The 22,732-nt window shown below is 44.0% G+C and overlaps 1 protein-coding gene across 1 annotated transcript in view; it reads left to right on the top strand.

The window, feature by feature from the left end:
* The window catches only part of PITPNC1 (phosphatidylinositol transfer protein cytoplasmic 1), a 250,308-nt gene that overhangs the window by 129,958 nt on the left and 97,618 nt on the right, over nt 1-22,732 (top strand). Inside the window, exons 5-6 of the mRNA XM_075903944.1 lie at nt 5,177-5,265; nt 5,736-5,743. Coding sequence (XP_075760059.1) covers nt 5,177-5,265; nt 5,736-5,743 — 97 coding nt within the window. The remainder of the gene's footprint in view (nt 1-5,176; nt 5,266-5,735; nt 5,744-22,732) is intronic.

Below are 22,732 nucleotides of genomic sequence, written 5' to 3'. Positions count from 1 at the left end.
AGTAAAGGGAAACCTGTTAAATTAGTTCCCTCATAACTGTCAGACATCAAATTTAGCATTTGATGTAGCAGCTAATTTTTCAAAGAACAAATTAACTGGTTATGGAAGTTTCAGGGGAAAAGAGCCCCTATTTAATGCTGAAGAATTAAAATTAACATTTAAGCAGAATAATTTACAGCTGCACTACAGGCAGCCGAATCCAAAGGACTCAATCCAACTTTCCATTAAAATCAATGGGATGTTGTGCCATTGACTTCAATGGCAGTTGGGTCAGGACTAAAACAAGACATTCATAATAGCAGTGATTATGTGTCATACTTCGTTTTCCATTGTATATAAAACAACCTGTGGAGACGGCTAAGCCTTTGGCACAGGAAGTCACTTTTATCATACCGATATATTCCAGATATTGGAACAAGAGGAAAGTTCACTTACATTTAGAATCCCATAACTCAGTTCCTTGGGCCAACAACAAGTCCCATGTTTCCTTCCAAGTGAAGCTGAGAGAAATGCCACTAGACTCACGCCATCGGGTCTAAAAGGAGAGGGAGATGAAGTGGCTCTTGGTTGAGGATTTATTTTTATGCTGAATCTGTGAAGGCCCAAATGTAGAAGAAAACCAGTTAAGGGTCCTATACTTGCAGCCTTTTCTCCTACTGGGGGCAACTTAATCTGGTACATAAATTCCCCCTGACTGTGCATCAGACCAGAGTTCACTCAAGAACACAGTTGTAGAGCTACTTTAAAAATATATAGGCTCCCCCTTAACTTCATTCCCAGGCGCTCCTCAGTGGTCTACTGGCAAAATCTAAATAAACACAGGGAACATTTTGTAAGTAAGTTATAAAACCCAACCAAAGGGGGCTTCCTGGAGTTTCTTCCTCCCTGATATTCCTGCTTGGGTTCCAGAGGCTTTCAAGACATCTGGCAGTCAAGTTCAAACAGATTTCTTCCTCTTTCCAGGAGAAACTGGTAACAACCCCATCCACAGTCCATCCTGTTCTGGGGTAAGGAGGATGGCTAGCAGGACCTGTTGAGAACACCTATAAATCCTAGCAGTCCACAGCCTGCGCTTCCTAGGATTTCTTTTGTCTGAGAGAAAGGTGGAGAAAGCGCCTTGTGCCTCAAAGCTCTGTCCCAAGCCCCACAGAAATAGCAGCTTGCTTTCTCCCAGGAATCATTGCCCGGTGTAGCTGTGTCTTTGGTTCTTGGAGTCTGTGTTTGCAAAAAGAACCAAATAAATCCAACCCTGAAACTAGAACGGGATACCGCAGTGATATCTCTCCTAGTCTAAAAGGGCCTCTTTGGGTATGTCTACACTACAAGGGTATTTCAAAATAAGGTATTTTGGAATAATAACACCCAAAATAATTATTTCAAAATAACACATCCACCCTACAGCCTCAAAATGAGTCTGAGGCAGGCTTCCGTAATAAGGATGTGCTACCTCAGTTTAGAGCCCCAGGAAGCACTGGGGAGTAATTACTTTGAATGGCCCTGGGGAGGAGCTATTTTGAAATAGAAGCAGTGGAGCATCCACACTACACCTATTTCAAAATAGCAATTTCAAAATAGGTGTGATTCCTCGTGAAATGAGGGTTGATTATTCTGGAATAAGAAGCCTGTTATTTCATAATAATTTTGACATAACGGGCTTGCTGTGCGGACGCTCACCTTGTTATTTCGAAATAATGTTGTAGGGTAGATGTGCCCTTACAGACTCCCAGCACTGGCTCTGATTAAAAGAGACAGTTCCTTATGGACAAATCTCATAGTTGCTGAAAGGCCCTGAGACAGTGGAATCAGTATGGTTGTAGGGCAGGGGTCTCAAACTCACAGCCTGCAGGCCATCTTACAGCCTGAGCAGGTCCACAATCCAGCCCGTGCACAGCTGCCAGCATGTGAGTCTCTGTGGCCCTGGGGGGGGATTGTCCGTCTCCTTTCCTAAGTCCAGCCCCTGCTCTGCTCCATCCTACCTCTTCCCACCCCTGCTCTGCCCAGTCCCCGCCATTGCACCCCTTCTCTCACGCCGGCTCGCCAGAGGGATACGGCCTCAGGGATTACCAGGGGGCCTGGTATGGGACAGCAGCAAGGGCTGGGTCCCTCTGGACTCACTGCAGCAGCATGAGTTGTGGGGGAGCAGAGTGATGCAGCAGCTTCTGCTCTGCTCCTCCGCCCTCTCCCAAGCCAGCCCTGTCACTCCACTTCACTGCTGGAAGCAACTCTAGCCCCACTGTGCAGCTGGTGATGGCGGCGAGGACTCCCAGAGTTGGGGGGGGGGGCGTTTAAATCACCCTGGGGTAGCAGGCAAGGTCAGGGGATGCATAGGGATGAGCCTATGGAGACACACACACACACCCAAGGGAGAGGTGCCCACTGGCCCTAAGGAAAATTGAGTTTGAGTCCCCTGTGGTAGCCTGAGGGAGAAGAGGTAATTTGGGAACACTACACAGTAACACAGGTATCCATTAGCCTCAGCAGTGTGCCCATACCTCCAGGTTCAACAGGGTGCGACTAGTTGCTCTGTTTCCACCGCAAGTCCAACAGCTCTTCCCCAGTCTTGCAAGAGCAGGGACGTTAGAACCGAGAGAGGCTGGACTGCAGAGTGGCTCTCTTAGTACTTTGTGCCTTGTGTGGAGAATCCCTTCTCCACTTCCAGCATCATCCCACGTGTTGAGTTTGGTGATTTAAGCATTGTGCAGAGAATAAGAAAATTTAGCCCTTACTGTGCCAGAGCCTTGGACAGAGAGTTCCCTGCCATGATAGGGACTAATATAATTTCTTCCCCTTTGCTGAACAGCAATAAATATTTTATGGAAAAAAAATATTTACTCTGCCAGGAAGGACTGAAATAATTATGTACCAAATGGGATTAGGGTCAAAGGAACAGTCTCATTGGGGATGCTGGAAGGAAAATTCTTAAATTGTTTATCACTGAAAATGTTAATCAGGTGCTTCCGAATCTAGCTTTCACCATAAGAGTTTCAGTCCCTGACTAATTATAACAGGGTCAAATAAAATAATATCAACCATCTCAGCTAAACTCACCTTTCTTTATAAGATGTTTGATAGGAAAACACAAATGTTTCTAGAGCAAAAGTACAGTGGGAGTCAAAAGTCTACAGAGGTGAATGTCACTATTGGCAACAGTCATCAAATAATTAAATTTTAAAAAGGGAAGCTCTTTCCAGCCACAAAGAATAGTGATAGAGATGCAGCTGTGTTAGTCTGGTGTAGCTGAATTGCATTGTTCCTGTGAAAAACAAACATGACTGCCTTGGAGCACAGGAAAACCTGTTACCTAAGCAAGCCTCTTTCTCATTAGAAACTTCAAATCTTGTAGGTTTGCTTCAGTAAAGTCTTATGGAAACTTTTAAACTTAGGGAGCAGGTACTAAAGCAGCAAGACAAATAATTTCCTTGACTGGGCTGTTTAATCCCCATTTTGCCTTCTGTGTTGCAAGCAATTTAAATTTAGCCTGACCAAAACTGAATTCCTGTTCTTTGTGCCCAAACCCTCCCATCTCCCTCCTTCATACCTTAGCTCCACTGTACGCAGAGGGAATGTGCTTTTCAAATCAGAAGGCTGAGTGCCTCTTGCAATTCTTCCATCATTTTGGAAAGCTTTGACTCTTCTTTGTGTAATGGTCTCTATGTGTATTCCACATGCAAGATGCACATCTGTTCATGTGCCCAAGTCTGCACTTTTCTGCAGGCAGTGCCCACTAGCCTGCACACATGCCGTAGCTTTCCTTGTGCTCCAAACTGAGAGCATAAAAGGTGGTATAGGCAAATACCTCTCCATTTCCTTCTTACTGCACATGCCCCGCGTCAGACTCTTCAGGGTCCTCAGCTCCCTTTCACTGTGTCACTGACGTAAGGCAGGGGTGGGGAGCCTTTTTTGGGTTGGGGGCCGATGACCCACAGAAAAATCAGTCAGGGGTCACACAAAAGTGAGAAGCAAAAAATCCCCCCAAAACCACATCCAAAAATTGACCCCAGCCTGGTAGTGATAGTGCCTAATTGGGGCTGTCATTTTGACATGTGGGTATTCAAAAGCAATTACTTAGCTGTGAGGTGTTGGGGTCTTTTCATAATGTGCTTGTAGAATACCGAGGCTATGACTACACTGCCATTTTTTTCCGCAGAAGACATGCAAACCGTGCTCTCATTTGCATATCTTCTGCCAATCCTTTTTGCGGAAGAGGTTTTACCGCTAAAAAACCCCACGTAGACGGGGCCATTTATTGGAGAAAAAACCCTTTTTTGCAAGATCTTGTAAACCTCATCTTTTGAGGAATAAGGAATCTTGTAAAAAAGGTTTTTTTTCCAACAATTGGCCCCGTCTACATGGGGCTTTTTAGCGGCAAAACCTCTTCCATAAAAAGGATCGGCAGACGATATGCAAATGAGAGCACAATTTGCATATCTTCTGCCAAAAAAAGGCAGTGTAGACATAGCCTACTGAGTTCTTAAGTATTATGATAATATAGATAATAACAACTGAATACTGCACTGGCTTCTGCCTGCTATAAGCCCCCAGAAGTCATCTGTGTTGTTACTGTATCAGAGGTATTTCTGCATGTCTGATCTCAGTTTCTGTGGGGCGATTTTCTTGACCACAAAAAATCATGTCCTCTCTCTCATTATCTAAGGGTTTTCTTAGTCAAGCAGGATAGTAACTAGTGTATTAGAAAACTGGCTGGCAGACTGAACCCTGGACTGGAAGTCAAAGGTTCTCCATCTAAATCTGGCTCTTTATCATTCTGGATCAGCCTCTTCATTTGAAAAATTTGAATATAAAACTCTTTAAAATTGCCACATAGTATTATTAGCATACAGAAAATACTATCTCATAATCAGGATTTGGGGTTAATGGAGTACAAGAGTTTATGCATCAGTAGAGAATACAAAGGAAGAAACTGCCTAGGGAGATGTAACAATCAGACTGACTAGGCCTGTTTATTATCCTTGCTGAGTACCCTTAGTAAAGGCTGTCTCCTTGTGCTAAGAATTCTATAAAGTACACATTGTGTGTTATGACCTGTGCTGAGTCTTCACATGACCAATGCTGTGAATCCACATACCCTACTTTAAATCTTCTTAGCTTGAAAAGTGTGAAGGGGAATTCTCGCAAGTCAAAAAATAGTCTAATTTGGGATTTCCTTTCTTTGCAGCAAACTACCTAGCTGGGCCAGAGCAGTTGTTCCCAAAATATTTTACATTACAGAGAAGGCTTGGAATTATTACCCTTATACAATCACAGGTAAGTACTCAAAGCAAACTGAAAACATTGGAAGTTTATTGTGGATAATTTTGTTTATCTTTAAAGGCCACGTGTCATATACCTAGAGGCAGACGTTAAAATATTTGAACAATTCCTATATTACCACTACATATTTTTATTTCCCATCATTTGCTGTTACCAAGAAATATGAGTAATATGCAGAAACTATAGATGGGTAAAGATTTTAAACATTATACTGTGCTACTGTCTCCCCCTTTATGTTTCTGCATTAGACCTTTAGATACTATATGTTAAATGTCATGCTGACTTGTAACCCATGCTATCCCTTAGACTCCACTGGGATTTCACAGTGAAGTGTAAGTCATTCAACCCAATGATTTTGATTATTAATATACTTTTGAATTTATTGAACATAATTTGCATCATTATTTTATTCTACTTTTGTTTTCTCTCTTGCCTTCTCTTACCAATGGACAAACTGGGAGCAGAATACACGGTAAGTTTTTCTTACTGTTTATTTCTTTAATTCTGAAAATAAAATCACTTTGCAAAATTCAGATGTAGAATCCAAAGCTGGTGGCCTCTTTACTGTCATAGTGAGCAGATTTGATACTAGAACTGTATTTTATTTGATTCTAGAACTTTACTTGAATTGTTCAAGCATGCTGAAGCTAACTTGAAGTGTTTTATGGAGTTCTTATAAATTATTTAATTTATTTTGGTAACTTGGTAATGACTGGATATATTTCACTAGTGAGTAGCAATCACAGAGTGTTTTTTAAATTCCTGGTCCTTACTTGCAGACAAGAGACAGATTTTATTTTATTTATTTTATAACACTTACAAAGCGCTCATCTCTGAGTACAACATCTGCAAAACTGCCCTCCGTAGACAAAATTAAACAAAAACTGGGCCCAGTGTCCAGAAAAACCAGCTATTCTCTCAAACAGAGCTGGGCAAAAAAATGGGCACATAAAGAGAAACCCAAAATGTTTACAGAGGTACTTGCCGGCATAGAAAACCCAGTAGTTGAGTCTTGGAGCAAGAAACATGGGTGGACATCCTCAGTGCTGCCCTGAGTTAGACTGAATGTCAGAGGAAAGATCAAGGATAACCCATGGCCACTGAAGGACTGGCCCCCTTAAAAGGGAATGGGATCCAGTACACTTGCTATGCAACAGGGCAGGGAGATGGGTGGCTCCTGCACGTCCTTAATCAGTGAGGAGGCCTGTGTGGAGAAGGCCAAACTCCAATCAAGGGGCACTGGAGGGCGAGATGACAGACCCTTAGGGCTTATGACCAGCTTGGGACTGGGGCAAAAGAAAGGAACTTTAAAAGATAAGCTGGATCCTCAGGGAAGAGTGGCAGGGCCCAGCTAAATCTGAGGTGAGACCTATAGGTTAGAGTCTGCTTTGAAAAACTGTGTTCAGGACTTAATAAATTAGACCCTAGAAGGGAGAATATCAGGCCTTGTGTGGACTCTTTTAGGGAGCCTGAGTTCAGAGAAAACTGAGGCAGGCCTTAGCAGAGCTATCAGCAGGTGCTTCAGGCAAACATGGCCTTCTGTGACAGAACAGCATTTAAAATGCTTCTGCCACATTTATCAAATGAGCAGGAGATTAAAGTGGTGAAAGTGGAAAAGAAGAAAGCTGGGGGTAGTTGGCAGGAGGCAGGGAGTGTATTGACCTGGGCGGTCGGGTATTTTCGCCTCCTGTCCGGTAAAAAATATCAGACAATACTGGACACCTAAAATGTCCGGTATTTTCTGGGTTTTTCCCTGCCAGGAGGCAAAAATACCAGACACCTGGCAACCCTACGACACACTCAGCAACTGGGCCCAGCCCCCGGATCCCCTCCCCAGGTCCCCCGCCCCTGGGCCCCTGACTCCCTACTTACCTGGTTCCGTAAGTATCTTGCCTTCTGGCTCGATCAAGAAAACAAGATGGCTGCCAGCAAAAAACCTAACGACCTGAAGCAAGGGGAAGCAGTGCCTTCCCTGGGTCTTAGTGCTCAACCTCTCCCCACTTCCTATCCCTATTCTGACTCTGCACGCACTTAAAGGGGCCTTGCTTTTTTAATGCTGTTTTATTTTTTTTGTTTGTTTGCTTAATAACTCTCGGGTTCCTTTTTTTTTTTTGCTCAACGACTTTGGTCTCCCCCTTTTTTTCCCCCTCAACAGTATTTTTCCCCATGGGGGGGTGTTAAACCATCTGGGGTGTTAAACCATGAGAACATGTAGGAAGTAGGTAGGGTAGATACAGAAAAGTGTTAGTTAAAACTGAAGGACAAAACGCTACTCACCAAGTTCCCTGACAGATTTTTTTGTTCTCTATTTGTGTCATGCACAATATTCCTCTGGACATAATGGAGTAAAGGCAGAATCAACACTAGTGCTCTGAGGACAGATCATTCATTGTTGTGGATTGTCACAGGTCCATTAACTGCAGCCTGTGACAGTTTATGTCAGCTGAGGATCATCTCTTTGCACTGTGGATTTGGAAACAGAATTTTTCCCTAAATTATATAAGGAAGTTGACATTTGCATCTATTATCTATGCTCTGTTTTACACTCTGAAAACTACCTTAACTGTTCACCTCTTAAAAGTAGAACATTTTAATAGGGGAGAAAACTACCCAGAGAACAGCTATTGGGGATGTGCATACAATAAATTAAATGTGAGCTTTTGGATCAGTCTTTGTAGCAGAGAAAGAGAATTCCTTTCCCATGCAAAAATTTAAACTGTGTTCCTAATAGCAATTGACTAAGGAAGATGTTAGGGAGCCAAGTGAGAAAACAACTGCAGTCAATCACCTAGACCTGTTTACACATGAGTGACTGCATCTGGGGAAAGATAACCTAAAGCAAAGATACTAATGGGAAAGAGACAGTTGGGAATGTTGAAAGAGCCTGCGGGTGATAGCACACAGCAAATTACATCTTAATTTGAAATGCAATGTGGTAAGGCACTCCAAAAAAGTAACACAATATATAAAAGCTAGGTAGTATTATTAGTCAGACAGCAAATCTGAATCATAGACGTCATGGTCTGTCACAGATAAGACATGGATTTTGGTTCTGTAAACCCACATGCAAAAGAGACACTCACCAATTAGAGATTTAGAAGAAGAAGAAAAAGTGATCAGGAGGCTGGAGAAATTGATTTATGAAGAAAGTTTAAAAAGGATTGTAAATGTAAAATTTGGCTAAATAATAACCACAAGTGGATATAACTGTCTGTGGGAGGAGAGAATAATTATTGAGGATGGTGCTGGGAGACACAGTTATGAATATTGAGACAAAATGAAACAAAGAACGTTTCAGGGAGATATCAAAAAAACTGTTTACTGGAACTACTACAAAGTGTCTTCCAAGACAAGTGATGAAAGCCCCTTGTAGATGCTCAGGTGCATTAAACAGGAGTGGAAGACACAGAAAATATTATGAGGTTCTGTTAAAGAATAGTTGCCCATCGCCTACATTATTGTGTCCAATTTAGATAGTCCACTTAAAAATGTATGTCATTAAAGGTGTAATTTTTAAAATTAGTTGTCAAGAGTTTGCTACTAAAGTCATTTTAGACATCTAGATAAGAAGTGATGGAGCACCCTCAACTCTCAAGCTTGAGAATTTTTTAAGGCAAAATATTAAAGACCAAAGCCTGTCCCAAACAACTGGGGAATTGTGTAAGCTTAGTAGGCCTTTGTCTGGCAGAGTGAAAAATGCAGAAAAATCCAAAAAAGATTTGTCTTTTCTGGATTTGTGCAGGTGAATCAAAGAGAATTAAATGAAAAACAACCTTACCCAACTGAGAAACCAAAATGGCTTCTGCAAACATGGGCTACTGTCCCCGTACAAGAATGATGTTAGCCAATAAGGAGCACAGCACAAATTCTCATGTGACCTGTTCTGAGTGAAAGCTCAGATTGGGGAGGACAAGATAGAAGTTTCGAAATAAACCAATAACCAGGTCGCACATACTATATGGATTCAGTCCTGTTCTGTTCAAAATGCACTGAAAATCAGTCTCAGAAAGTTTCTAGGTACCCAGATAGAGGAAAGGGGGGAGATGGGAATAGCAAAATGCTAATGCTAGCAGAATTCAAGCAGGCCTGTTGTGGGTTCAGTGGTGCAGTCCAATCACACTACTAAGGCTGGTTTCAAATACTTCTGCAGTCAGTTTTCACAGTCCCAGCAATATTTAAATACTGGGTCTGCAATTTTAAAACCGTCTGGAAAACTTTTTGACTGCCCCATCATCAAAATGGGAAGCTAAGATAATGTGTTGGATCCTACCAAATTCATGGACCATTTTGGTCAATTTCACAATCATAGGACATTAAAAATGGCAAATTTCATTATTTACGATATTATGTGAAATTTCATGGTGTTGTAATTGTAAGGGTTCTGACCCAAAAAGGAGTCATGTGTGGGTCGCAAGGTTATTGTAGGGGCTGCTTCATGGCTGCAATTTTTGGGAAGTGGTTGGGATTTACTGCCAAGGTGTCATCACAGGTCTCTGGTTCCATTTATGATTATAACCAGAAGGCTGCTTGTGTGTGCATTCAGTGATGTGTGCCGGGTCAACTTGAGCACTTAGTCTCCACAGCAGACTCCAAGAGAGACCCCAAAGACCACAAACCAAATAAGGATTGAAGGTGCCAGGCCAGGTTTATTGTTAAGTGAAGTACAGTAATAGTTGTCAGTAGACTCTACTGAACCACTACACATATGTACCCCGTAACAATGGAATGGCTCAATCAGTGGGAAATTTCCACTGTCCCCTACATCATCCAAAGACTGTCCCTCCAAGACACCACTTTATATACAGGTACAAACAAATCACTCCTCACTGCTGACGTGTCAGGTTGCCACCCTCTGACCTTGTCAGGTTACCGCCCTCTGACTCTACTTAGATACCACCCATCACTCGGTACCTTGTGGTTTGATTAGATCATCTCTATCCACCATGCTGTCATTTTAGACTCTTTCCTGAACCTGGGCCTGTATCTATGAGGAATGGGTACCAAGGTCTTTTTTAATAAGCTAGTGGTACCATCAACTTATGACCAGTACCAATTACTGTTCTGCACCTGGGCCTATTACCAATTAGTGTTTTGCAGTTTCATCCCAGTTTGTGCCAAGTTCTGTGAACAAGGGCTTGCCTCTTGCTCACAGCTTAGCTTTGCTTTATGTTAGCCATGTTTTGTCCATTGTTAGCTAGGCCTCAGGCCTCAGAGCAGACCTGTGCTATATTGGCTTATGTTTTAGGCCTTCATATTACTACAGTGGCAGCCTCTCCTACCCCTCCCCCCAAAACTGGCTCCTGTTCCCCTTCCCCCTCCTCTCCTTGCTGCTTCTGATACAGAGGCAGCAAGGTGGAGGGAAGCGAGTAGTCAAGTACTCAACTTGACTATCTAATAAGCTTAGGCTTATTGGGTAGTCAAGTACTTGACTACTCGCTAACATCCGTAGGTCCGTGACATATTTTGCATGGCTCTGAATTTTGTAGGGCCTTAATAATGTGGGTCATTAAATAGCAGGCTTAAGTGGCATACGATGATCAACCTGCAAAGATCAAAAAAGAATTGTCCTGCCACTGAGTTCAATGAGAATAGAATCCAAATGTAGAAATGTTTATGAAAAACAGTTGCTGAAGAAAAAGTAGGATATAATGATCCTGTGCTGATCTATCACTGTGACCCTATTTTTTCTGTAAAGAGTGATTCACAGAGAATATGATACTTCAGCTGATAAGTGTGAAGGCACCAGAGTGATAGTTGTCAAATGTCCCATTATTGACCTGCTGCTTTTGACTAGTTTTGAGAACAGACCGATTATGTTGTTCACTTAATCATCTGCCAATTTATCCATAAAATATGTTATCAAGAAGGACAGTGATTACTTTGTGGAGTCCTGTGGCACCTTAATGACTAACAGATTGATTTGGACATAAGCTTTTGTGGAAAAAGACCCACTTTATCTTTGCCTACAAAAGTTTATGTCCAAATTAATCTGTTAGTCTTTAAAGTGCAACAGGACTCGTTTCTGCAAATACAGACTTGCACAGCTACCCTTTTAAGACTTGTCACATTGAGTACTTTGACAGACAGTAGAATTAAGCAAAGGAGCAGAATTTTGTTTCACATAAAATTTCAAAAATTTGGAGAGAAGAGGGAGTCTTTTCCTTTTTCTCTAATTTGATTGCCACTACTGGCTGCATCCTATCAATATGCCTTTAATGGACATGCTAATGGGCTCTATTAGTCATGCAAGCAGCAGCAGCTATCAATGGCAGTTCTGGAGCTTAATACAAGTTAATGAGCAGAATTCTTAATTACTTATCCCAACTGGCAACTGCCAAGCTGTGTCTGAATTTATTATGTGAAAATTCAGCTGTGCTTGGCTAGTTAGACCCCTAATGATCTAAGAGCTGAGCTTACTCAACCAAAACTCACTGTGAAGTGAATGGCAGTTGTGGCTGCACATGAGTTACAAACCTAGGTTTAGGGTTGCCAATTCTCCTGAACCGGGCGCCATTGCCACGAATGACATCCAGTCTATCCAGTTGAGAAAATTGGCAGCCCTACCTAGGTTAGGGAGTAACAATTCCATTGGTCATATATGATACAATTTGATGGGGGTTCTAAAATCTTAGGAGAAGTCAGGATTCTCCTGCCATGCAACATTTTCCCCCTATGTCTTTACAAAACATTGCTGTGGTTGCTCCTTTTTTCTGTTTATCAGTCTGTCTGCATGTGAATCACGTCAAATTCACATGGGTCTAAAGCTGTTTTCCGTCTAGGGCTTAGACCTATTGAATTTTCCCCTTATAGGTTACATCAGGCTGCCTCTGAGAATTCCTTTCTTCTCCTGCTTGGCTATTAAAAATCAGTCCCAATTCAGGAAACACTGCAGCTTTCATTATCAACCCTGCCTCCTCTCACTTCTGGCCCTCTTTTTTTCTCAGCATGCTATTGTTCCTGCATATCAGAGAACAAGAGGAGCCTGAATCAATGAATGAACAGAGTCATCAATGTCAGGTTCAGAGTAGTTAGAGGCAGCTTATTCCTTCAGTGTTTCATCTCCTGCACATGTGGTGTAAACAGCCATTTTCCTACTGACCTTGGCTGTTTGTGCTGAGTTTTTCTTTGTAGTTTCCTTGTTCCTTTTCTTCACGCCTCTGCTGCAGACCCTATGGCATTGTTCCCATCTATGCCATTCTCCCAATCCTTATCTTCCATACTCTACTCCACTTCTCTTTCATCTCATCACCCCAGCTGCGCCCTATCCTTCGCATTTTCGCCTTTCTCTGATGGAGGTCTGCGACATGAGCAGTGAGTGAATATAGGGCTGGGGTGGGCAACCACCAGCCTCGCCTCTTTCACCCAAGGTCCTGCCCCCTGCAGAAGCCAAGGCTCCCTCCCCCCCACCTCCAGGGCAGGGCTCCAGCACTCCCCTTCCCTTGCATGCCACCCCCCACTGAAGGGGCAGGTCTCCAGTCCCCTGTATAAACTTCCCCAGCCCTGGAGCATGGGGAGCCGAGGCAGCGTGCGATCTCAGCCTCGCCAGCCCTGGAGCACAGGGAGGGCCGGTAGTGCATAGTCCCAGCATCAGCATGGCTGAAGCCTGGGGCAGCCCAGGAGTTGCACTGAAGCCTGGGGCAGAGTATGGGCAGGGCCACCCCTGGCAGTTTGGCAAGGCAGTGCCTTCGGCTGCCTCTTATACCTGCCACCCATGGTCTCGGTCTTTTAGAAGTGTAAAGAGCTGGCTATAAAGTTCCCCGCTCTTCCAACTTTGGGGGCTCTAGTGAGGAGAGCTGTTTGATGACTGGGAGTTATATGGATTGTCCTCCTAGCTGCAGAAAGGACGACGAATCTGGCCCAGATCCCAATGCAGATTTCACCAAAGGACTCACACATAGGACTGAGAAACAGCAGCAAAGCCACAGCATTTGTGACTTTACCAAGTCATTCATTTTTTAGTCTTCAATGATCCAAACGTCTTACAAAATCCCATACTCGTTATCCTGGCTGATGCCAGGGTGTGTAGTGAGCAACTGGTATTGAATGGCACTACTGTGAGTTCACACGGCAGTGCTGTGCACAGAATCTTAAAGAGAGACAGCAATATGGAGGTTATTTATGCAAAGAGAATCGGAAAATTCCATATGAGACTCTGACTAGATGCTGTCGGAGGCAGAAGAAAACCATGTCATGTGTTGCATTTCCACCTGAGAAATTTGCAAAACATTTGTCTTTGAGCCAGAGACTCCCCTTGACTCCCATGAGGCCCATAATGAAGAGAGCCAGCTGCTTTAAAGGAACAGACGCACGTGGTTTCTTGATCTACCAAGCTCAGCAACTGTCACTCAGTGTTTTTCACAGCCAGATTTTTTCCCCCAAGGTTAAACTTCCTTTTGCTTCATTTTTTGGATGAATTGAGCTAAGGTTTATATATTCTTAAGGTACAATCTATGCCATTTATAAAAAAAAGCGACACCATTATATTTTGTATTTGGTATCAAAATTGTGGTAGGTACTTAACAGATATTCAGAAAGATAACAAGGCCTGTTGCATTTACAACAGGGTTATGCAGTAATTTTCACAAGGGGGGGCCATTTAAAGAATTTTGGTATGTGGTCAAGGGCCAACTCCACCCCCTGGAAGGGGAGGGGCCTAAGCTGGAAGGGGTGGGGTTAGGGACTAGCTTCCCCCCAGAGTTGTCTGGGGCTGGAAGCTTTGAATTAAAAACACAGCAAAGGGCTCGTGGCTCCCTGCCCCACTGTTACTGCGTTACCCGGCAGCCGCCCAGGTTTGCAGCAGCTATTTAAATGGCTCTCAGCTTCAGCCCCTGCCAGGGTAGTGCTGCAACAAGGAGCCATGAGGCATTTAAATAGGATCCTGCTACCTCAACCATTGCCTGGAAAGTCGGTGGCACAGGCAGCAGGATATAAACAGAAAGTGGCCAAATGCAGTCCATGAGCTGGATCAAAGTGTTTGCCGGGCCGGATTTGACCCCCGGGCTGCATTTTGCCCAGCCCTGGTTTACAACCTACTGCTCCAATCCTGCATTGTGAACTGCATAGACAGACTGGTATAGCTACACAAAGCCTTATTTAAATAAAGAGTGCTCTATATAAACGAAGCAATACATGGATCATAGTGCAAGATTAGGGTGTAAATGTGTGTCATCCTTATGCTTAAACACTCCGTAATTGATTAGTATTTTGCCAATAGGGCTAGATACATTTAATTTTACAGAGACTAGCTTTTGTTGAGCAAAAACTGTACTGCAATAAAAGGAAAGGTTTAAAATTATTAAGATCAGATCATTATTGACTGTTTACAGACTAAAAATCCCCTAATCACCCTAGTCCATTTAGGGTCCAAACCTACAATGGTCTCATTAATGTCAGTGGTGGAGGATCAGGCCCAGAGAGCAATTACTTCTCGGCTGTTTTTAGAATTTAATACACCAATAAAATAGTTGACTGCTTACATATTATAGCCCATTTAAAGCCACAGCCAGAAAAAAATATAAAACGCTGTCAATAATACAGAATCCCCTGATGCAGAATGTAAAATGCTGAGTGCCCTGACTGTAAAGCAGTGAGTTCCAGGTTCCAGCCCAAGGCTAAGAAATAAAAAGGAACATGTAAAAGACTAGGAAAAACTAGTACGTATTTTATGTCTGATACTACATCTGCCTTTTAGCATCCAAAAATGTAGGAATATGCAATGGAAATTGTGTTTCCACTTACAAGGAGAATGTGTGTCTCACAGTCATTAGCTTTCAACATCCAGTAACTTTTTTAATGAAATATATTTTCCACCCACCTAGACATTCTAGAGTAAAAATAATGCAGGGTTTGGCAAGGGGATTTTAGCCTTCCAGTTTTACCATGAGTGGGAGCTTTCCTCTCTGCATCAAACATAGCTCTAACCCAGAGAATTTAGAGTGAAGTGACTATGTTCATTGACTACATTCATTGACAGTAGAGTCTCCAGTGCAGTCTCTATAATGGTTGTATGGTGTTTGCACCTTTAATGCGTCCCTAGTATCAGTTTCAAACCCTTTTGATGCACAAGCGTACAGAAAGGGTTATGATAATAGAGAGTGGGAGTCCTGTGCATGAAATTTGCTTGTTGGTACAGGTTGAACTTCTACAATACAGGACTCTCTGGTCTGACCGCATCCATGGTCCAGAAGGACCACAGATATTGCTGGACCAGAGAGTTGCAGCTGGCCAGGTTCAGGGGCTGGGTTGGTGGTGGGGAGTGTGAGGCTGGCATAGAGGGAGTACAGCCCCACCCAGGCTAAAGGCAGCAGGGCCAGTGCCCAGGAGCGGTGCCCGGGACTGCAGCCCAGGCTGGTATGAGAGCGCAGCTCCAGCCAGGGTCAGCACACTGGGGAGCATAGCCCTGGTCCTGGGGGGAAGTGCAGCTCTGGCAGGGCTGGGGGCAGTGGACCTGCGGCGGAGAACAGGGCCAACAGCCAGGAGAGGAGCCTTGACCTCCCTGGTCCAGCAAACTGTTGTTTGGGACTGCTCAGGCCTCAAAGGTGTTGGACCAGGGAGGTCCCACCTGTAAAAGACCCAGCAACATAGATATGGTAAGATGGAAACAGCAACTTGTTCAGGGGATTTCTTCCTGTGCCAGGGCAAAATCCTGGCCCGACTGAAATCAGTGGCAGAACTCCCACTGACTTCAATGCAGCCACGATTTCATCCTGTGCTTCAAGGGAGTGAGCGCCTGGCTGGTACTGAGCTTAGCAGTGTGGTCTAAAGGAAGGGGACCAACTTCATTGAAAACAAAATCTATTTTTATCAGAAATGCTGGAATTGTCTTTATCTAAAAAAAATAGACTTTAAACCCAAGTCAGGCAGGAATAGGCAGGGGTTGGGAAACCTCTCCTGCCCACTCAGCTTATTTTTTCTTTTCCTTGAGTGAACACTTGAGATGAGTTTCACTGTTCATGAATTATTAGTACAGCATTTCCAAAGGTCTCTGTCTCTCTCACAGTAAAAGGGGTTTTGGAGAGCGGGGGAGTTGGCAGGAAATGGGATGAGCTTTTCATTCATTTGAAGTTTAATTAAAGTTAGCGCAGCTTCAGACACGTATTGGCGTGAAATGGTAACTCCTGCAGCGCTGAACTGAGCAGTCATAAAGACCGACATATCTGGGCCAAATTCTTGTCTCCTTTACATTGGGGTATACAGATAGTCCCCAACTTAAGAATAAGTTATGTTCCAAACACTTGGTTGTAACTCGATCTGTTCGTAAGTCGGACTCCATTCATTTAAATGTGACCGCGCTGTTCGTAACCGCAGATCACGTGTTCGTAACTTCGGGACTGTCTGTAATGTGCTTAATGGGAGGTTGGTCGTAAGTACGAACGGTTGTAAGTCGACACGTTTGTAACTCGGGGACCACCTGTATACGGGGAAACTGTTGAAGTCAGAGGAGTTATTACAGATTGACATTGGTATAATAAGGGAGAGCAAAATCCAGCTCATGACTGACCAAATACCACCTCCACATTCCTGCATGCCATCTTCACTTATTTTTAGAGCCCTGCAAATCTGTGGATATCCGCTTTATATCCGTGGGGAATCTGCAGATGCAGATGCGGGTACAAATTTTTCATCCAGAACCCTGCAAATCTGTGGATATCCGCATCTGTGGATAGATTTTGCAAATGCAGATACAGGTGCAGATAGCATTTTTTGTATCCACACAGGGCTCCCTTTGGAAAACATCATCTCCCATTAGGATCTTGAACCATTATCTTAAACTTGTGAGAATAAATCAGAACAGCCTATATTTAGACATAAAAAACAACAAATAATCTGGTAGCACTTTATAAACTAACAAAACATGTAGATGGTATCATGAGCTTTCGTGGGCACAGCCCACTTCTTCAGATGACCGGCGTTTTAGACAGTGCTTTTTTATCCTGAAAGATGCCAGAGAACCTTGCAAACGAATGGGCCTGGTTCTGCTCTTGTGTAAATCAAGGGTTGCTTTGATGAAGTCATCCCAGTGTAAATCCCTGGGTCAGTGAGATCAGAATCAGGCTGTCCCTATATGGAAATCAATGTATGACACAAAAGCACCCCACCACTCCTGAATGGGGTACAGCCATTCTGTAGTGAAAACAGAAGCAGGATTTTAGACAATAAAGTGGAGAGTAAATTTTCCAGATGACACTACTGGAGTTTTTAGGCAGGTGGAAGATGATTCCCCCGGGGGCCAGTCCAGCTCTTCCTCCCACTCTTTCTTTCTCTCTCTGCATTCCTGTCTCTGGCGAGCATGAGATGTAATTAACCACACAAACATCAAGGGACTGTGACGAAGTGGCAACAAGAGGAAAGCGTAGGTCATTTGTGATCTAATGCGGGTTCTGCACTAGAGGCACTGCCCAACACAGCTTTTCTTCATCACATCTACTATTGTTCTTTAAAAATCAGTTGCATGGCGTCACAGATCTACAGATCTCTGGCTAAATCATCCCATTTTGGGGCTTTTCCCACAGTGAGGCAAGAAATTCACTTACTTATAGGAACACTACAAAATGTGCTATAGGGACCAGTCCTTAACTGGCCAGCAAGTCACCCAATAGGCCTTTCCCATGGTTTACTTCTGTTCTATAATCAAGGCTAGGTTAGAGCACAGGCTTGTGTCAGGGCTTCTACCTTTAGAGTCATGTGACTACACCAGACTGAACTTTTGTAATGGGATAGGATACAATACTATGTACAGCTCTGTTATATCCCCATCTTCCTATGCAACTCAGCTTAACTCTCTGCTGAAGCACAGGCCAGATTTCTATCTTTTCCTGACTTTTCTGCAAGCATTACACAGAGTTACACTGCAGGGCTATTGCATGAAAAATTCTGGTAAATAGGTGTTTAATAGTTTCCAGTAAGTTTAAATGAGTCAGTCCCACACAATTTCTTGGTAAATAACCATTTAATTCACACAGAAAGCATCACAAACCATTCTGTGCATTGGAAAACCTATTTGGAATTCTTATGAGTACCATAAACCTAAGCTCTTAGGCAGTAAATCTGTTGGTATTCGTACAGATTAACTGCTGTTTCCTGTATTTTTAACATAACATTTATACTCACATGCCTTGGTTTGTACATATAAACACATTCTCCAATTTCTCAGTCTCAACAATACATGTTGACTCTTCAGAGCTGGTAAGCAAAGGCAGTTCCTTTCCAAACACTTCAGAACCCAGTCAGCAAACAGACTTCCCAGCTGACTGAAGCTCAGTTGCTTGTGAAACAGAAATCTGTAGCCTGTAGTGGTACCGTATTGGGATCAGCATATAAAATGTCCATTCTCTGGATTTCTCTAAGGATACGGTCTACACTGCACGGCTATTTCAAAATAAGCTATTCTGGAATAGTTATTCCAAAATAGCTTATTTCAAAAGAGCACGTCTACACTGCCGGGAAGCCTCAAAATTAGTCCGAGGCAGGCTTCCCTAATGTAGATGTGCTTTCTTGATTTAGAGCCCCAGAAGGCACTGGGGAGGAATAACTTAGAATGGCCCTGGTGAGGGGCTATTTTGAAATAGCAGCAGTGGAGCATCTACACCCGTGTTTCTTAAACTTTTTAAGACTGGGGAACACCAAACAATAATTTTCTTTTATGAGGAACACCAAGGATTTTTGTTTGAGAAAAAAAAAGGGGCGTGGCGGGGGGGGGGAAGGATCAGGGGAAAGTTATTGAGGGAAAAAAAGGATCAGGGTAAAGTTATTGAAAAAAAAAAAGCTCACCTGCCCCTTTAAGGGGGGCATTTTGAATTCTGTTCTCTGCGGCACACCTCCAACTGCCTCATGGCACACTGGTGTGCCATGGAACACAGTTTAAGAAACACTGGTCTGAGGAAGTGGGTCTGGTCCACGAAAGCTCATCATCTAATAAACCATTTTGTTAGTCTTTAAAGTGCTACATAGTCCTGTATTTTGCTTCAGCTACACCAGACTAACACGGCTACATTTCTATTACTGGTCTACACACACCTTATTTTGAAATATCTACTTCGGAATAGGCGGTATTCCTTGTAGAATGAGGTTTACAGATTTTGGAATAAGCCATCCGTTATTTTGAAATAACGCTAGTTATCTCACAATAACAGTGCAGTATAGACGTATCCTAAGACACTAACCTTTCCTCATGAGTCAAGCTAAATCAGGTCTGACTGTATAAACTCTCTTTCACTGAGCTCTGCCCAGTTCTCTCTTTAAGAGAAAATCCCAGTTTCAAGCCATTAATTAACAGCTAAATATAAGTCCTATAGCCTCTAATGATGATCATAGAATCCTAGGATTGGAAGAGACCTCAGGAGGTCATCAGGTTTAACCCCCTGCTAAAGACAGGATCAATCCCAACTAAATCATCCCTGCCAGGGCTTTATGAAGCTGGGACCTCTAGGGATGGAGATTCCACCACCTCCCTAGGTAACCTAGTGCTTCCCCACTTTTCTAGTGAAATAGTTTTTTCCTAATATCCAACCTAGACCCCCCCACTGCAACTTGAGACCATTGCTCCTTGTTCTGTCATCTGTCACCACTGAGAACAGCTTCTCTCTAGCTTCTTTGGAATGGAGTTAATTGCATCCCTTCCAGCTCTCCCTCTAAATCTATGACGCACACAGCAGTGGACCCAACATTATCCTAATGGAGAGCTTCTCTAATAAGAAAAGAAGGAATAGCACTTTCCTATTACAGATAGGAGGTAGATATCTACAAACAGACAAATCTCTTAGTCTTGCATGCATCAGCCGCTGAATCCACAGGACTGTCCACAACTTCGGTATTTACTACCTACCTTATCTGCTGTGTTCTGATTGGCTGAGCTTTCCAAGGATGAATAACTACAACCTGCCAAGTGGTTAGGCTACAATGAAAACCTTCCTAAAAGGTATCCAGTAACTGGCATGTCCTGCTTTTAGATGTTCTGCTCCCTATTGGCTGAATTGCTCTGCCCTGTTCTACACATCTGCAGAGACACAAAATATTCATATTTCCTCCCCTTTGCTCCTCTGCCTTTCTTTGGATTTCAGAGCAAATGCTGTAGAATAAAGCATGTGGGTTGCATTTCTAGTTTTAAAGAGTTTTTAGTCCCAGAGGAGACTCGTGGTAGCACATGGGAGATACGCCACCAACATTTTAATTTCCCCCACCTGCTCTTGCCCATCTGGGTGTCCTTCCCTGCACCTCCCCCCTCTCTAGTCCTCATGGGAGTGAAGAAAATTTCAAAATGTGGCCTGGGTGCATAGAATTTCCATGAGATCGTTCCTTCCAGGGAAAGGTTTTATCTCTCTGAAGGGCTGGAAAAGGTTCAGATTCTTCAAGAAACCCCCAGTGTCTAAATGGAGACCCCCATGCTGCACTTACAGACCCCCTGGTTCCCATGGTGATGTAGTAAGCTGAGAGGAGCAATGGGTCCATGCAGGAAGACACGTTCAGATGGCCCCTTGGATTTGGTTCGGATTTGCTCCAATAAGCCAACCTGCACATTAAGGGCTGTTTGTGGCTTTTAGGCACAGCCCTGTTTTGGAAGATGTGCAACATTGCTGCCTCATGGCATTCCTAGGCCTCGGAGGTGAGCATGCCTGCTCCTACATCTGTTCAGGGCATGGAGCATACACTTACCTTGGTAGCTGGCCAGCTTCACTGGCTGCTGCAAGAGAGATAGATTGGGTCAGTGACTTTGATCCTACCCTGCTCTTCCACTTCCTAGTGCCCCTACTGGTGCTGGCAGGAAGCACTCCATAAGCTCCCCATTTCCCCCACCGCAATTACCCCCATTCTTATTGACTTCTGTCTGGGAGACAGTTTTTAAATCAAGAGTGGATTTTTTTTTCTAAAAGATCTGCCCCAGGAATTATTTTGTTCTAAGGCAGGGCCACCCTGCTGGGACCCTCAAGCACAGAGCAGCCTCACACCTCTTTAAACAGCTGACTGCTCCCTGTGGTTCTCTGCTCCAGGAGCTGGAGGGAGGGGGAAGCTTCACGCACTGCCTCCGCCCCCTAGCAAAATCTCTCAAGGGAGGCTGGTTTCTGGCCAATGGGAGCTAAGAGATTTTGCTGAGGGGTGGGGGCAGCACACAAAGTCCCCTCCACCCTTGGTGCCCAGAGCAGAGAGCCACAGGGAGCAGTCAGCCTTTTGAGCAGCCTCGGACTGTGGCAAGCAGAGAGGCTGCCTCAGGTGTCCTGCAGGCCTGCTGGCAGAGAGTCGCCTAGGTAAGCGCCTCCCAGCCAGAGCCTGCTTCTAGCACCTCAGTCCTTCCTTCCCCCCCAACTCCCTGCTCTAGGCTACCACTCAAAACCTTTGCATCCTCCCTCCTCCAGATCACAACTCCCTCCCCGACCATGCGCGCCCTCCTACACCCTCCCCCAGGCTAAGACTCCTCTCCTGCACTCATACAACCTCTCTGACCTTGCACCCCAAGCCTCTGCCCCAGATCACAACCCCCTCCTTTACCCAAACTCCTCCTTAGACACAACACCCTCTCCTTCACCCTAGTCCGCTACCCCAAGCTCCCTTCTGCACCCAACCTCCATCCCAGATCTCTCACCCCCTCCATAAAAAAGTTTGTCCCTTGACCACTTACCAAAATCTTGAAGTGTCCCCCATCAAAACTTACTGCCCACCCCTGTTTTAAGGCCTGCGGTAAACAGGAGTCCAGGCTTAATGATCACAATCAGGCTTTAGAATATGGGAATCTGTAGACAAGCTGCTACATGTTGCAGATGCCAAGAGTTCTGTGTGTGCCCCATTTCCCCCTTCTGGTTTTCTGATTTTCACCAAAATCAAGAGTTCTGTCCATTGATATTCCCAGAAATGTTGAAATTGATCAGCTGTGAGGTTTGAAAGTTATTGCATTACAGACAGAGAAATGGCATCCAGTTGAGTAAAAGACATTGCTTCACTTCACTCCTCCCAGACAGCTTGTGCGTAAGGCCCAGTCCTAGGACAGATGCTTCAATGGAAGGGAGCCAAAGGCACTTTGCTTCTTGCAGGATCTGGCTCTAACTTCCCTGCCAAGGAAATGTGTATGTGACCATATAAGAAAGCCCAAAGCCTGAAAAGTGAGAGGTGGCCAGACTGAGCGTTGACATGAAAGGACCGCTCCCCCTTCCTTTTTGTGCTCAGATTTAAGGAACTGTGCCTCAATCACTCTAGCAAAGAGCAGGCTTAACTCTAGCAATCCAAAAATAGTTTCCACAGCTTCAGGATTAATGTTCATGAGGCGTATAGAGAGGTAGAGTGCACTGATGAAGCCTCCAGCAGCTCATTGGATTTTCTGTAGAAAGTCTTCCGAATAAGCAATGAAATTCGCTAAAACAGTGTTCCCCTTCACTGGTAGAGCAGCTTCCTGACTAGGTTACAAAGGGCGAAGGAACCTTTTTCTCTGGCCTTCTGCCCAACAGTTTTATTGCAAACCACTGTAATCCTTTCA

This window comes from Pelodiscus sinensis, chromosome 20, assembly GCF_049634645.1.
Source record: "Pelodiscus sinensis isolate JC-2024 chromosome 20, ASM4963464v1, whole genome shotgun sequence".
Classification (NCBI taxonomy): domain Eukaryota; kingdom Metazoa; phylum Chordata; order Testudines; family Trionychidae; genus Pelodiscus; species Pelodiscus sinensis.
Note: the sequence above shows the minus strand (reverse complement) of the source record. Positions and strands in the feature narration are given on the sequence as shown.